This window comes from Juglans regia, chromosome 6 (genome assembly GCF_001411555.2).
Source record: "Juglans regia cultivar Chandler chromosome 6, Walnut 2.0, whole genome shotgun sequence".
NCBI classification, from domain to species: Eukaryota; Viridiplantae; Streptophyta; class Magnoliopsida; order Fagales; family Juglandaceae; genus Juglans; species Juglans regia.
Window position 1 is genome coordinate 34913839 of NC_049906.1, and position 16132 is coordinate 34929970.

Sequence of the window (16132 nt, forward strand, 5' to 3'; positions counted from 1 at the left end):
CTCCCTCCTTTGATGAATAATTATTTAAAAAAATAAAAACTAAGAGAGAGTTTCACGTGTGGGGCCCTTTGGGTTTTGACTTGGAAATGAGATGCACAATCCTGCTAGATACAACCGCCCATGCGAAACCGTCATACAACCGACTGACACATCAACATCACGTGGCTTGCCTGCTAGCTTTACTTTTGCGCATAGGTCCACTAGGCATCGAATATAATGAGAGAGAGGAGAAATGTCCACCTACCAACTACCTTAATTAATCACATTCGGTTTTTTTTTTTTTTTTTTTTTTATGGAAATCTCATTTCGGTGTTAAGTGAACTTCTCTGCTCCTTTTTTTATTTTCTCTTTTTCTCCTCCGAAATTTCCCATCCGAAATTTCCCACAGAATTTAAAAGAAATAGAGAGAAGGAAAGAACATACTTTCAGCTGACTCGTAATGGAGTCCTGCTGGTTCGTGGGAGAAATAATCACAGAGCCCGTAGCCGACTTCTGTCCCAGTATCGCCAACGCGTTGTGCGTTTTCAACCACGAGTACCGATTATAAGGCAGCCCCTTCACCTATTCAAAACGTATTCATATTCACTCCTACCTCCGAATGGCACAAACAAACTCTAAAAATAGTGGCTGCTCCCTAGCTTTTTTCTTGTGACAAATACAGTTACCTTCAAGCCAAAAAAAACAACCACAACAGCAGCTCCAAAACCCCCGCTCCCATGCAAGCTTCCTCTTTGAAACTGCTCAACAAGACCAAGAACCCAAAAATCGGTCCTTTTACGGATCCCAAGATGCAAAGTTCATCTGATGGATGAAGGAAAGGCCATAGACCAATTAACAAGAGTCGTTCCTTAGTGAGACCAAGAGAGAACTTGGTGATGATGGTTCCAGTAATGGCGACACCAACCAGGAAAGGCCAACTCCGATTCTTTTCTCTCTTGAAGAATACCGGCCATAGATCGAACTTCGCATCTTATCTTCGCTTTCTTTTCCTCAAATTCTACTCTCTCGTCAAAGCACATATTATGTAAGGGGGAAAAAATAGAAAAGAGGAAAAGGAAAAGAAGAGGACAATTTCTCCTCCAACAAAGACAAACTCACTTTTTAGATTTCATGTTTAACGGGTTTCTCTCAAATTTCTTTCCACAATTTCTTTCTTTTGATTTTGCCCTCAGAGTTTTCCTAAAATTTCCAAAAGTTCTTCAGCTCAAGGTTACAAACTGGATAGATGGAGAGGAAGAGGACGAGTGTTGTTCTTGAAATCGGAGAGGGAGGTCGGCGGGTTCATAGAAACAGAGGTGAAGAGGGAAAATGAAGATGGAGAGGAAGAGAGAAAAAAAAAAAAAAAAGATGAAAAACTATACGAAGGAGAAGGAGAGAGAAAACATTGAAAACTTTGATTTGAAAGTTGGAAATGGGAAGAAGACGCTGAGACGAAGACGAAGGCCGGAAATGAGAACGAACCGTTTTGAGATTAATGCCATGTGGGACGCGGTTACCCCACGATTCCCGCGGTTACATCCAGCATTTTTGTTTGAAGTTTTGAATTTGGGGGGTTCCGAAAAAGTAACGGGGGCGACGCAACACAAAAAAAGAATGAAAAAAAAAAAGAGAAGAAGGGATCACAGAAACAGACGGACGCTGCGATGATTTTCTTCCTTTTTTGGTCTTTAACGCTGCGGATTGCAAAGGCTTGGACTGCGATGAGTATTTTTAGTGTTTATTTTCTTTCATTATTTATTCAGAAAAATTATGATAAATGCATTTAATTTTTAGTATGAACTAAACTTTCTTTATTCTAAGAAAACGATATAGTCTAGTTCTGAACTATAATTACTTTTCTATATTAATTTGAAGTAATTATCTTCTATGTTTGTCTGATTTATTCTGAACTATTGCTTCTAATTAACTGGCCATTAATTAGATGATTTTGATATTGTGATTTGCTGTCGAAAGAGAGAATTGATCTTGGATATTTCGGCATAGGTAAATATAAAGATCGAAAGATCGAAAGACTTGTATGAACCTATGTAGTATTAAAATCATTGGTCTTATTTCTTTCTTACTTTATTAATTTGCATACTCTTGTGTAAAATGATGAACAAGAATAATTTACAATTGACTATTGAAAGATGCTTTTGGATATTTGTGGAGATTTGCTAACAAACAGAGAGAATTAAATTCAATTAGTTAGATGAGTAAAGCATAATAAGGGGTTAGGTGAAATCGATTTCCTAGAAGTTTTCTTCCCCATTGATTTGATTTTCGAACAACATCTTTTTTTTTCTTTGAGTATTTTCTTTGAATTAATTTTATTTTAAATTGTAATTACTAAAATCTTAATGACTTTTCTAGATAAAGTCGAGATTAATATAATTTCGGTACGTGTCAAAAATAAGTTACCAATCATTGAGAATGATACTTTTCTCATCATTTTACTATAAAACTACAATACTGTGCACTTGCAATTTTGTACCAATCAGTGGTGCTACCCCTCCCTTGTTACGTAGCACCTCCCCCACACGCAGGACGCTTTATATACCTTCTTATTGCGTGCGCCGATATGAAGTGATAAGACTCGACTCCTTTGACTGCCCTAGCTTCCTTTCTTTTCCCACTTTCCTTTTTACTTACTTGCCTACCCCATGTCCCTCCTTGTCCCCCATATACCCATAGCAGCCTCTTACCTATCTCCTGACCCCCTAACTAAGGCCGTAAATGAATCAATCTGTTCGATAGCCCCCTCGCTACTCACTCGGTTAAACTCGAATTAAGCTCGACTCGTGAAAAAAAAAAAGTTCATTTGTGAAAATAGATACCCGCTCGATTTGTAAATGACACATACACAACAAAACTCGACTCGACTCGGCTAAGGCTCGTTAAGGCCTTCTTGTTTATGCTCGAGTCGACTCGTTAGCTCTACTCAATTAAAACTCATTCATATATTGATAAATATATATATACACCTATGTATATATGTATTAGCTAATAATATAAGCATACAACTTTTATAATTAAATATATAATATGTAATCTAATTACTTATGTCTATATAGTGAATATACTTCATATGTATATTTTATAATTTGCATAATAATTAATTGATAAAATTTAATAATTTCATATACTAGTATGTGGAAACCATATATGAAATAGATATATGCTATCATATTAAGTGTATATATTAATAATATATACACGCATATAATATATTGTTATTTTGGATAAATATCAACTAGTTAGATATTAATTATTTAAAATTTTTTAAAATTTTATAATTCAATAGAGGTTATACTTATTAATTGTATAAATTCCATATTAAATTTTTTATTTAATTTATTAATTATTAAATCTTATTCAAAAAATAAAAAAAAAAATAAACAATTCGAGCTCGAGCTCGACTCGACTCGAACTCGTTTGTGGGACGAGCTCGAGCTCGAGTTCGAGTTGAGAGTTAAGCTTATCGAGTTGAGTTCGAATACAGAATAAAAAAAAATCTCGAGTTTGAGTATTTTGAGTCGAGTTGAGCTCGGCAAACCAAAGCTCGGCTCGGCTCGATTACAGCCCTACCCCTAACCTCCCTTGGCTCCCTAACTCCCCTGCCCCCATGTTCCCCCTTGTCGTCTAGCACCCAACCAGGTGGGCTGGGCCTGGGCCTTGGGCTGTGGGATTTTACCCCCTCACAGTGTGTGTAGTGGAATCCAGCCAGAGCCTACTGCATAGCTGTTTCTTCATTTAGGATCCATGGGTGCCCTGCATTTTCCAAAGAACAAAACAGTTGGTATCAGAAAACTAAAAAGAATCCCATGAATTACAGAACACAGAACCAAAGGGATCAAACTAGTCCTATATTGCTGGTCGGTTAGTCAGAAACTGTTTCAGAACTCAGAAGTGAGAAAGTTGTAATTTATTGAAAATTTATTAAAAATTGAACTCTTGCGTATGGGATCAAGTAAAACAAAACATCAAAAAATACAACACTCGAGCAAAGAATCGAATAAATTAATTATACGAAATATTCAAACAAGCACAAAACAGAACAGAACTTACTCAAGGCTTGCTCTGCAGATAACCTTCTTGGCAGAGATCCCTACAAACCATCTTCCTCACTTAAGTTATCAATTCTTATCCTAAATTTTCTCGAAACTTTGAACAAAAGCCAAACAAAGACAATTCAGAAATACTTTTAGTTGCGTTGAACAAAAAACAGAGGGCATAGAGCACTGTCCTTTACCCTTCAGTATCTTTGTAAGCTCACCAAGCCCTGAGCAACCTCCAAGAGAAAAACCTCCTAGATATAAAACCTGAAGCCCAGTGAGATGCCCGATGGATGGAGAAATTTCTGTTATATTCTAAAGATTCCAGTGTACAATGAAATTCAGGAACGTTTTGAAGGCTCGAGTAACCTTCAAAGGTAAAGTGATTTTAAAGATCTCAACTTGAGCCTTCTGGGGAGATTCTTGAGGCTATTGCATTGATTAAGATTCAAAGTACAAGCCTATCGAGCAGTCCAATTGAATGATGAACTTCAACTCTAGAAATAGAAATGCTTGAATTTATTGGAGGAAGCATTAGTGGGAGCTTGAATTCTTTTCCAAAATTTACAATATTTGGACACAAAATATTATCTACAGATGGGATTAAATATTTGAAGATGTATGTACTCATTAGCAAAGTAGTATCATATACTATTATCTGGAGGTTTTTAAAGCCCAAATCTGAATAATTTCTTAATTGCAAGCCAAATAAATATTATGATGACCAAAACCTTAAGCTTGTAACATGTGTACTTTTCTCCAAGCTCCTCTTTCTCGAACGCATTCTCACGTCCACTTGATCTATATACAAGGCATTTGAAACATTATTGTAACCTTCAGATGGGTATTATATAATATTAAGGCATATTTCAGAAAACAGAGGACATGAAGAAGAAATTTGCAGATAATGAAACAGAAAAAATTGACCATTTCCTCGGAAGTCTGGTATAGCATAATTCTCCTTTATATTTTTTGGTGGATTTGGTTAAATATAGTATCATGAAATTCATGGCTTAGACCATCTTGTAAATACACTTCCATTTGCTCTTTTTTGTTTTTTCAACGAGTCAATGTTCTTATTGATTTTGCCATTTCCAGACACAAGAGGAACTGCCGACTGATTTTCAGCCACAAGCCATAAGTATAGTTTTTTTTTTTTTTTTGAAAAAAAAAGAAGAGGACGGTATCTCAAATTTATTGATAGCTCTCACTTATGGTGGAAGAATACCATGGTAACAGGACACGTGGGATTTACAAATATTCAAGAAAAACCATCCCAGGCATCAAAATCCAGTAAAATAAGAACAACCTATACATTAAACTAAATAAGTAAATCAATAAAACCAATCTGAACATGCCTATTTATAAACCAAAACCAAGCAAACCACAACTTTACGTGTAAACAACCTACGCCATAAGTGATCCAAACTTTACGATCACAAAACTTTAAAAAAACCAATCTTGATCCCCAAAAACTGCAACCCCTACAACACCAAAAACAACTAAATTAGCAAACAAAAAGCTACATTATAGTTATTAAAAGCTACAATAAAATATGAACGTAAATAAATATCAAATCCATATTTAAAATGAAATTAAAAAAAATTAAAAATTACACTGCTCTCATAACGTAAAAATAGCTACAAGTCTGTTACCTTTGAATTTTGTTATGGTTACAATTCTTTCCCTTCTTTGATTCCTTCCGAACCTTTGATTCATTTCCAAACTTCAATTCCTTCATTAAGATAATGTTCAAATTTAAGTAAGAAAAATAAATATTTCAAAACTAATAAAAATATAAGAATTAACACTATAAAATTGCAACTAACATAGATGTTTTCTTGCTCCAAATTATCATTTCCTCCACCATACTTTCTACTACTCAACCAAATGAAGTTAGAGGGGAGGAGGCTTGAGTTAAGAGGAACTAAGAGGTAAAAGCATTAGAAATTAGAGTAAACAATGAGGGGTTCAAATATGAAAACTGCTGCTGCAGATAGGATGTTTTTGTTTTCTGTTTTGCTTCATTCTGAGCTCGACTATTTCATCCACTGGACTAGAATATATTGTATAGATGAGGGTCCTTGGAGTAAGAAAAGATTACATGTGAGAAGGAGAGGGAAAACAAAATGAGAAAATGTTACTGCTGCTGTCTCTTACAACTTTCTGCCGTTGTTGTGAGTGTTGCTGTTCCCCTCAGTTTCAGCAACTTAAGAGCTGGTTTTGGTCTGAGATTTTAAGGTCATTTGGTAGTCCTAATGTCACATATTGAGTCTGAGTTGAAGAGATGAAATAAAAGCCAACTAAGGTGCTGAAACTTAATAGGAATCAAGGGTTGAAGTTGCTGAATTTTTATGTGACATTAGGACTACCAAATGACCATAAAATCTCAGACCCAAAAAAAAAAAAAAAGGGTTGAAGTTGATGAATTTTTTCTGCACTGGAAGGACAGCCAAGAGCTTGTGTATTTTCTTGTTTTCAAACCTTCCCTCTTTCTAATACATTACTAATTACACAAGCAAGGATTTAGAAGTGATCAAATGGAGATAAACAAGCTAGAGAGTCAACCAAACAGAAACTAGTAGGAAGGAATCAATAGCATAAATTTAGAGCAGGAAACGCATTGCTGAAAGAGTTTGCTGCTATGCTACAGTTTTGGACAGAATTAAAAGAGGGATCTTACCTGCTGCTTTGGTGGCTTCTATGGTGGTTGTGCTACCTCTTGAGGTGGTCTAGAATGAGGCAAGTTCAATAGCTACGAGAGGCTTGAGTTGAGTAGTTGAGGAAGAGGTGAAATAGGTTGTTAGTTCACTGCTGCAGATTTTACTGGTTTGGTGTAATCTATGGTTGTTCACGTTGGTTTAAGCTTGAGAAGGTGGCTCACAAACAAGCACTGATTTCTAATGGTTTGAAGTATAAAATGGAGGGTTTAAACCTATTGAAAAGGGATTTTCAGGTAAAGGAAATGATTGAGCTGAATATATAGTAGAAGCTATAATAGAAACCGAATTGCCTAGACCAAAAACAGAGCAGAATTTTATTCTACCTAATCAAGTAGTATGTATTCCTCTACTTATACACTCAAGTGTTTTTTAATGATGTTGTAAAATTAAAAGTGTTAAAAAAATACATGTAAAAAACACAAAAAAAAAAAAAAAAAAAAAAACCCCACTTATACCTTGAGCTTTAGGATCTTTGATTTGTGTCATTTCTCAAACTAGAGACTTTAAGCATTTACCCTGTATTTTGACAAATGCAGCCCAAGAAGATCAACAATTACAGTAAGATGAAAAAGAACATCAACAACAGTTTAGATTCCCTTAACTTGCACATAAATTAATTAATTTCATCTCAATGCATGCATTTGCCACAAATGTTAAGAAGACCAGCTCCACGCACATTACCTTTCTTCCCTCCACACATAAATTTGGTCATTAATTTCAGCCTTTTAATGGTGACCTTCTAATGCCTAGTATAACAATTCATCCAGCATCCTTTCCAATATGGGAAGTGGTCATCATAGTCCCATAGAAAGCTAAAAAGGTGAAAAAGGGATAAGAAATCAGGTCCAATACACATCCTATTTGGTTAACGCGGAAAGAATCCAAGAAAATTATAATTCCTTCTATGTTATGCTGTAATTCTAACCTTATTCAACTTACCCTTCTTATGGTCATTAGGTCTGTAAAACATAGTTTTCAAGGCACTTAAATCTCCCTTAAAAATATGGTCTTGGTCTAAAAACATATTCTTTGAGGCCTTGTACCTGTTTCAATATTCCTGGTGTATATATGTACTGAAATTCCAGTAAAGTGGTTGAGGAGATTACTTTGCTGCAAATTCCACAAGCTTCCTGTGAATGCAAGGTTTGAGCCATTGCAAAACAATTCTAGATGGGTTCATTCTATGTCACTTAATTAAAAAATACCTTTAAATAGTACTAATTTCCCATGAAAATAAGATACATGGAATATCAATGGATGCTTTTTCACGAGTCACCATGAGATAATGCAATTGAAGTTCTAAACATGATAATAGTGAAAGGATTTATTCAACCAACTTTTTTTCATATCTGGTTTTGATTGATAAATATGCATGCAATACTTTAAAACATGCCCTAAGCACTCCTGCCTCATGACGTCAAGTAATATGACATAATCATGCTTCTTTAAAGGAAAATCAACCTATCTTCATCGTTGGAAGTACATTAGGAATACCAATCAGCCTTCCTCAAACATTTATTTTTTCATCCCTTTACTATTCTAGATCATCAACACCATAATAGCTTGACCAAATATCACTTTCGAAGGAAGAAAGGCTCTTACCTAAGAGGACTTTTATCAAACCCAAGGAGAAAACCAAGAGTGGCCATTGAAGTCTTGATAAGTTTAGTAGGATAGAATCGATCTTCCACTGAAGTTGATGATAAAACTGTTCAAGAAAGACGAGAATTCATTAGAGAGTTGTTTGAGAGATACAATTGAATCCAAAAGGAAAGAATTAACTTGAAGAAAATTGACCAAGATCATTGAAGAGAGGTCTGCATCTAGGGTTTATGTATGGGAGGGAGAACAACAGTGATTTCTTGAAATATTTGAGCTTTGCGGGGGCTAGAAAGGGAAGGTCAAAGTTGCCCAAATCAAGCACTAAGACAGCCTATGATGAACAACTACAAATCAAAATACAAAGTTCACAAACTCTCCGTATCCCTCATATTATATATGTTGGTAAAGTTTATTACTTCCCCCTTACTGTTGTAAAACATTACATAACGGATGTGATATAAAAATAAGGGATTAACAACATGAATAAAGATACAGGCAATGCATGTTGACACAGAACATGCTGAAACAACATACTCAAAATGAGTACAGTAGAATACAAACATAATGAAAAGTTAGCAGATAGGAAAAGAATGTGAATCAAAGCCATGTAGGATCAATCCTCTGCTGGTTATGGTACATTTTCCTTAAAGCCACTCTGTCTCCGTAGATCTTGGAGTTGAATATGTTTGAGTTGTCTCTGAACTGGAGCAACATGTGGATCCATCCTACAATCTATCTTTGATAACAACGTTTCCATCCAGGAAGCTGCGCCACTTGTCCAGATGAGCTTCACCAGCCTATGTGAAGTTGGCCAAGACCAAGTAGTCTGTTTCTGAGCAAATGGTGGCATGATGTGCAATCCTACGAAAGATTGACAAATTAAGTTTTTTTCCCTATGTAACCAGTAAATGTTTTGCAAACATATATGCATATGTGAATGTCGCAATCAATAACCCTAACAAGAGTACTTTATTTCGAGAAAACATTTCTAAGTATTTGTTAGGTTAAACTTGTCCTGTAAAGCTGTGAAGAGTGGAGATTGGATTCTTTTCGTCGGGTTTGAAGACTACACTCAAGAGTAAAATGCTAGGATTAACACGCGACATTATATATGAATCACTTAGGATGAATTTATGTTAAGAGTTATTTGATCAGTTTAGTAGTGCCTCTTCTGTTGTGGATAATAGTCAGATTTCGAGTTGCAATCATACTCATAGAATACATCCGAATGATGTTTTAGCATTATCTGCATGCTTATCACCAACTGGCCAACTTGACTCTCTGAGTCTCTAAATTAAACCGTTATAAAAATAGTGCACTTGTCTTCGTGTCTCAGGACCTTGGTGGAGACACTTCAGAATCTGGTCCTTAAATCCCTCCCAACTCATAAAACTTTCACTATCATCTTGTTAAAAATTAGCAATCTCTCTCCTCAAAGTATTAGTTTTTTATATTGAAAAAAAATTTAGAAAGAAACGTTTTTACAAGAATATCCAAAGAAGTAAAAGATGTAGAAGGCAGAGAGAGTTAAACCATGCATTTGCCTTATCCTTCTAAGAAAAAGGAAACAAGCGCAGATGAGCTGACTCATTCGTGAAGTTTTAGAAGTTAAAGGTAGCATAAATTTTAAGAAAATCGTTGACTTGCAAGTAAGGATCTTCGTCCACGAAACCATGAACGATAGAAAGTAATTGAATTATTTATAGTTTCAGCTCAAAGTGTGCCGTAGTAGTTTACATGATGGAGTGGTAATGGATAAAACCAACTCCTTACAAGTATATGCATCCTTGAGGTTTTTCCCATTGTAGACAAAGAATCAAAATCCAGACTAGTGAAATGATGTGCATGATCACGTATATATCCGCGTTTTACTACACCAAGCAATATAGCAATTTTGTTTTAAATTTTTTTTAGAAGAACTAACTACAACTAATAGAAAAATAAATTTAGTCAATATTCAATATTGTGTTTTCCTAACCATATCCCCGGTAACGATGCCAAAAACTTATTGTGAAATTTAATTGTACCTCACAAGTATACAAACTGTACCAAAGAACTAACTACAACTAATAGAAAAATAAATTTAGTCAATATTCAATGTTGTGTTTTCCTAACCATATCCCCGGTAACGATGCCAAAAACTTATTGTGAAATTTAATTGTACCTCACAAGTATACAAACTGTACCAAAGTATAGTTTATTAAGAACGAGGTCGAACCAATAGAGATTTGTATAAGTGTAGGAAACCAATCAAATATAAACTAAATAAATTCTAATTCAGTCTAGAAAAATAAGTTCTTAATTAAAATAAGAAGTTAAGAACTATTCAATCAATGACGAATCAAAGTAAGAAATAATTAATTTATTAATCTAATCACTATAAAAAAATGAAATAAATTTTAAAAATGACCATTAATCTAAACACTGAAAAAACTATTAATTGAGAATCTTATTGTTAACAAAATTATGAAGCAGGTTCTCGACTAATTAAGATTATTCAAGATCGTGAGAAAAATATGATTGAATTTATATCAAGGATTTTTATCCCTCTTAATTGATATGAAGCAAGAACAATAAATTGTTGAACGCATCAATAATTGGAAAAAAACAATCAATTTCATAAATAATATTACTAATTCTGGCCTTAACCTTAGTTGAAATTTTAGCTAGGCATATTCATGAAAATAAATTCTAAAATATGAAAGTAAATAAATATCAAAGAAATATTTAAAATGAAATTAAAGAAAAATAAAAATTACACTACTCTTAAAATGTAAAAATAGCTGCAAGTCTGTTACTGTTAAAGTCTGGTATGGTTACAGAAGATTGCCTCTTTTGTTCTAAGTCATGCTCACCATCATCTAGCAGGTGTCTCTTGGAAAGTAGAATAGGATCGATGAAATTGTCATTCCTGTATATATATTAGATGGACTCCAGCACTTTTCAAGATTGCTTCATCATATTCTGAATCACTTCGAAATGTAAACCTCATATTGTTCCCCTCCTTGTAACTTCTTGACACCTTCTGATCAATAGAATGTGCAGCTATGTATTGTAGACATACATGATGCGGGTTCATTGAAGGCGATACTTGCCACATTTCATCTTTTCTAATCAACTTGCCATTTATTGAGATACTAATATAAGAAATATCCACCTGAAGGGATGCCACAACATAACACAAAACGAATATTACGATCTCACGCCCACACATGAACACATTATGCTCTATTTCTATTTCAATAGGATTATCATATGAAGTATTCTCCTTGTGATACTAGAACCACTCTGGAATCCTACTTCCTGGGTATATAATCCTACTTGAATCTTTCTTTCGAAAGTGTTCCTATTAAACCAAGTATATGTTAGAAAACAAATACAAGCTATCAAATACTAAACATAAAGAAATTAGAGATCATAATAGATGGACATGTATACCTGAACCAATAATGGATTTGGCTCATGATTCACTACATCCACATCCACTTTATTGCACTCTGATAAGTCAATCCATCTTAGTAGTTTTAAGTCAGGTGTACCGAATGAAGATTTTGTCGATACATGAGGAAAGCGATTCAATAACCCGCATCCTTGAGCCTTTAACACTTGTATATTTGGTGGAAGGTGTAGAATTTCTTCAAGTTGCTTGCAGTCTACCAAATCAAGCTCACACAATCCAACAAATCCTTCAATGTATGGAGGAAGGCTAACAATACCACTACCAGATAGACTTAATTTCCTCAAACTGGATGAGAAATTAAATAAATTATTTGATTCTGGAGGCGACAATGGGAGCAATTCCATACTTGATGAAATTTCATTTCCCTGTGTACCTGGCATGGATTGTCCACTATGCCCCACCTCATTTCCAAAATTTACAAAATTTGGACAACATCTGATGTCAACACTCTCTAGACATTCCAATTGAAAAATGTTTATTGGAAGACGCACAAGGCTTTCGCACCCATACATAAATAACTTCTGGAGCCCAATGAGGTATGTAATGGATGATGGTAGCTCCTGTATTACAACGCTTTCTAACCAGAGAGACTTCAAATGTTCCATTTCACACTCAATTTCAGGAAAGTTTTCAAGGCTTGTGCAATCAGATATTTCAAGTAATTCTAGAGATCTCAACTTGAAGCTTCTTGGCAACTTCTTTAGTCTGGAACAATAAGTAAAATCCAATTGAACAAGCTTATCCAAAAGTCCAACAGAATCATGAACCTCAACTAAACTTCTACAATCATGAAGAATCAACTTCTCTAGATTTGAGCAACTTGAAAGATCCGATATTTTTGTCAAGTATTCACAGTAACTGAGATCTAGAGATGTTAAGTTCTGTTTAAAAAGAAGAAAATAAAGGAAATATATTAACAATTAAAGGAAATTTGCAGCATGCCTTAAAAGTAAGACAGATCGACGTGATATTGAAAATAAAAATATTTACCTTAGATTGCAATGTCACGCCCATCTCTCTAATCATGCTTCTTTCTATTCTTAAAACAACGAGTTTCTCTCCATGAAAATTAGATGGCAAAGAGAGCAAAGGACATTTGGGCCAATGAAGAACTCTCAACTCATTAGAGAGATAATTCAATTTGCCACAAAAACCTGCATTGTGGTTTATAAATATTCTAAGTTTTTTCATCTTTCCAAACACCTTTGGACTCAAGCGTATCGTGCGGTCCCCTTGGGGCAAATTTATCAATATGCCTTCTATTTGCTCCGTACCCTAGTGAGAGAATACATGACAAGCGTTCTATCAAATATCGAAGAACAGTTTTCTAATATAGTTCAACACTTGCTAAAATTATTAGTTTTTCTATTTTTTTTAATTGTAGCTTCAATTCAGAAAAAAGAGAACTGAGAAATAAAAATATATTTCTAAAGTGAATCTTACTGTATTTTCTTCAAGTACATAACGCACATCTTCATGAAACCATAATCTACTACGTCTCCCAGGTTCTCCAGGTGATTCTTCTCGAACAATTTCTTTGCCCATATCTTCAAGTAAGTCATGCATAGTCAATTTGTCATATTCTTTAACAGTTATGAGAGATTTATCTATGAGCTTTATAATACCAGTATCAGGAAAAAAACCACAGCCGCTCAATATTTTAATGATATATTTCCTTTTTTTTCCTTTGAAGAAACATGCAATGTCGAGGAAAATATTTTGCTCCAAATAATCTAATCCATCGAAACTTATTTTGAGTATATCATGGATCTTCTATCTGGAATTCTTTTGTACTTTTCCAATTCACTTCTCCAATAATGTATATCTCTTCCGCGTAGATTTGAGCCTACCACAGTCAAAGCGAGCGGAAGGCCACCAGCATATTGTAGTGCAAGTTTTGTGAGTTCCACAAAATCATTATCCGGTTGGTCACGCTTGAAGGCATGCCAGCAAAAGAGCTTAAGAGCATCTTTAGGATCCATTTTATTCATAGGATATTTCCAATTAGCAACATCATGCAGCACTAGTAGATGCTCATCTCTTGTTGTTATGATGATTCGACTTCCCAATCCAAACCAATCACATCTTCCACTTAGATTTTCTAATTGGTCTAAACAATCAATATCGTCAAGAACCAAAAGAATCTTTTTACGACAAAGTTTCTCCTGTATCAAATTGATTCCTTGATCAACATGACTGACCTTAACGTTTGGATCTCTTAGGACATCATAAAGAATTTTCTCTTGCAGTTGGATGAGACCGCCCTTATCTGGTTTTGAATTTTCTCTAACATTTGCAAGAAAACAACTCCCTTCAAACTGATCAACTATGAGGTTATACATCTTTTTTGCAATAGTTGTCTTACCAATTCCCCCAATACCGAAGATCCCTGTCATGCGTGTCTCATTAACCATCTCCATACGTAAAAGCATAGTAATATATTTTATATGAGACTCTAACCCAACCGGATAATTGGCAACATGCAAGCGTGTACGATTTGGTAGTATGCTTGAGACCTCTTGAACAATCTTCTGGATAAATTCAGATTCGTTCCTACCAATGCAAAAAGATTAAAGAAAATTCATGAATTTGACTTCCTCTTCTTTAATGTCATGTAATCAATGACATTAATATTGATAGGTTACGAAGAAGTTACAAAATTCATATCCTTCATGTCAACCTGAATCTCAATACTCCCATGGGTTGACCTAAGTCAAGTACATACAAATTAATGCAGTTAAGGTTGTTTGAATAGTGATATAAAATGAGATAGTTTTATATGAAAGTTGAAAGTTGAATTAAATATTATTAAAATATTATTTTTTAATATTATTATTGTTTTGAGATTTGAAAAAATTAAATTGTTCATTATATATACTTTGTGTGAAAATTTGTGAAAGTTATAATAATGAGATGAAACGAGACGAATTGAGATGGTTTTGGGGATAGGGATTGGACTAACATGAAATGTCTTTGAAATAGTACTGTAGGGATTCCAATCTCTTATCAAACTCAATACTTAAAAAAGGAATAAGAAATAGAAGTTTAAAATGGTGGAGAAGCAAAGCCATTGTATGCTGTCATTTATCCTACCACCATTTTAATTTATACCATAAACTTAAAAAAGTATTGATTTGCACTCCAAAGTACAGATAAACTCTACTTAATTTGTACCTTCCAATTTAATTTGACTACATATATATATATATATATATATATTGGTAATGTTCTCATCCAACTTGACATACATGATATACAACAAGAGTGACATCTTAGTTTCAGAATATGGCTTTCATTAGCATTTTATTGATTTAAGTTATAATTTTGTAATATATCTCAAATTTCTTTGTTTTTCAAATTAAGAATATATGGAAACAAAAGTTGTTGAAGCCTAGTCTCAATTCAAGCTAGGATTTAATTCTAACGCATTCACACGCACTATACATATACATATATATATACTTACAAATATATATATATATATATATATATATATATATATCAAAACTAAAAAAATATATGAAGCGATAGGAGGATAAGAGTTCATGTTGGACTTACTCGTTGATCTTTAAATGCAAACCGGATATCTGGGTAGCTTGTTTTAAGGCAGTCTTCCAACTCTGAACCTTAGCATGATCATCCTTGAACCCGTCTTCATGTTTCGCCAAAGCTTCTTTGAAATTGTTTTTTTGGTGTCGTACTACCGATGGATCAATTTTGTAAAATACCGGTAAAACCTTCTGTTGATTTGATTCTTTACACTTTAGGATTTTCATCAGCTCATCCAAACACCACGTAGGACGCATAGTTTTCAGAAAATACAACAATCGAAATCTTTGACTCTTCAATTGCCTTTAAAAGTGTAGGTGAAATTTCTTCACCTCTTCTAAGCTTTTCATCTATGTAAGTGTCGATTCCCTTTTGTTGTAAAGCACTATAAAGATGGCTAGTAAAATTATTACGAGTATCCTCACCTCGAAAGTTCAAGAATACATCATAACTCCACCGAAAGGGTAAGGAAGATGAATTGGAGGAGGAAGCAGAGGAGAGCACTCCCGGTGATGCGATGGAAGAAGTCATTTTGAATGTAAAGTATAATTAATTGCAGATGGCTCGTGGATGATGATGGAGCTACTTGTATGAGTTTAAAGAAGTGGATACAGCGTTGCATGAAGGAGGAACTTCTTGGCAACTTCCGCGCGTGTTGCATCTTATGGAAAGTAGACCAAATAAAAGATGAGAATAAACGGTACCCTTGGTGGGCCTTTCTCTGGCTCAATCATTCATTCATTATTATTATTATTATTATTATT

General features: G+C 34.3%; 1 protein-coding gene, 1 non-coding gene and 1 pseudogene across 2 annotated transcripts; 1 reads left to right on the top strand and 2 right to left on the bottom strand.

Moving 5' to 3' along the window:
• Positions 1-5313: 5313 nt before the first annotated feature.
• Positions 5314-13364, bottom strand: LOC109020488 (disease resistance protein RPP2B-like). The gene is made up of 8 exons (XM_035690784.1): positions 13263-13364; positions 12810-13094; positions 11798-12700; positions 11215-11516; positions 8360-9220; positions 7213-7887; positions 5690-5769; positions 5314-5518 (listed from the first exon to the last, which is right to left on the bottom strand). Exons 1-4 carry the CDS (start codon positions 13362-13364, stop codon positions 11265-11267), a joined length of 1542 nt encoding a protein of 513 aa, XP_035546677.1. The 3' UTR covers positions 5314-5518; positions 5690-5769; positions 7213-7887; positions 8360-9220; positions 11215-11264.
• Positions 9695-9800, top strand: LOC118348839. Its single transcript, XR_004801846.1, has one exon. It is a non-coding gene; the product is annotated as a small nucleolar RNA R71 (small nucleolar RNA).
• A 158-nt stretch (positions 13365-13522) lies between the features above and the next one.
• LOC118348575 lies at positions 13523-15988 on the bottom strand (annotated as a pseudogene).
• Positions 15989-16132: the final 144 nt, after the last annotated feature.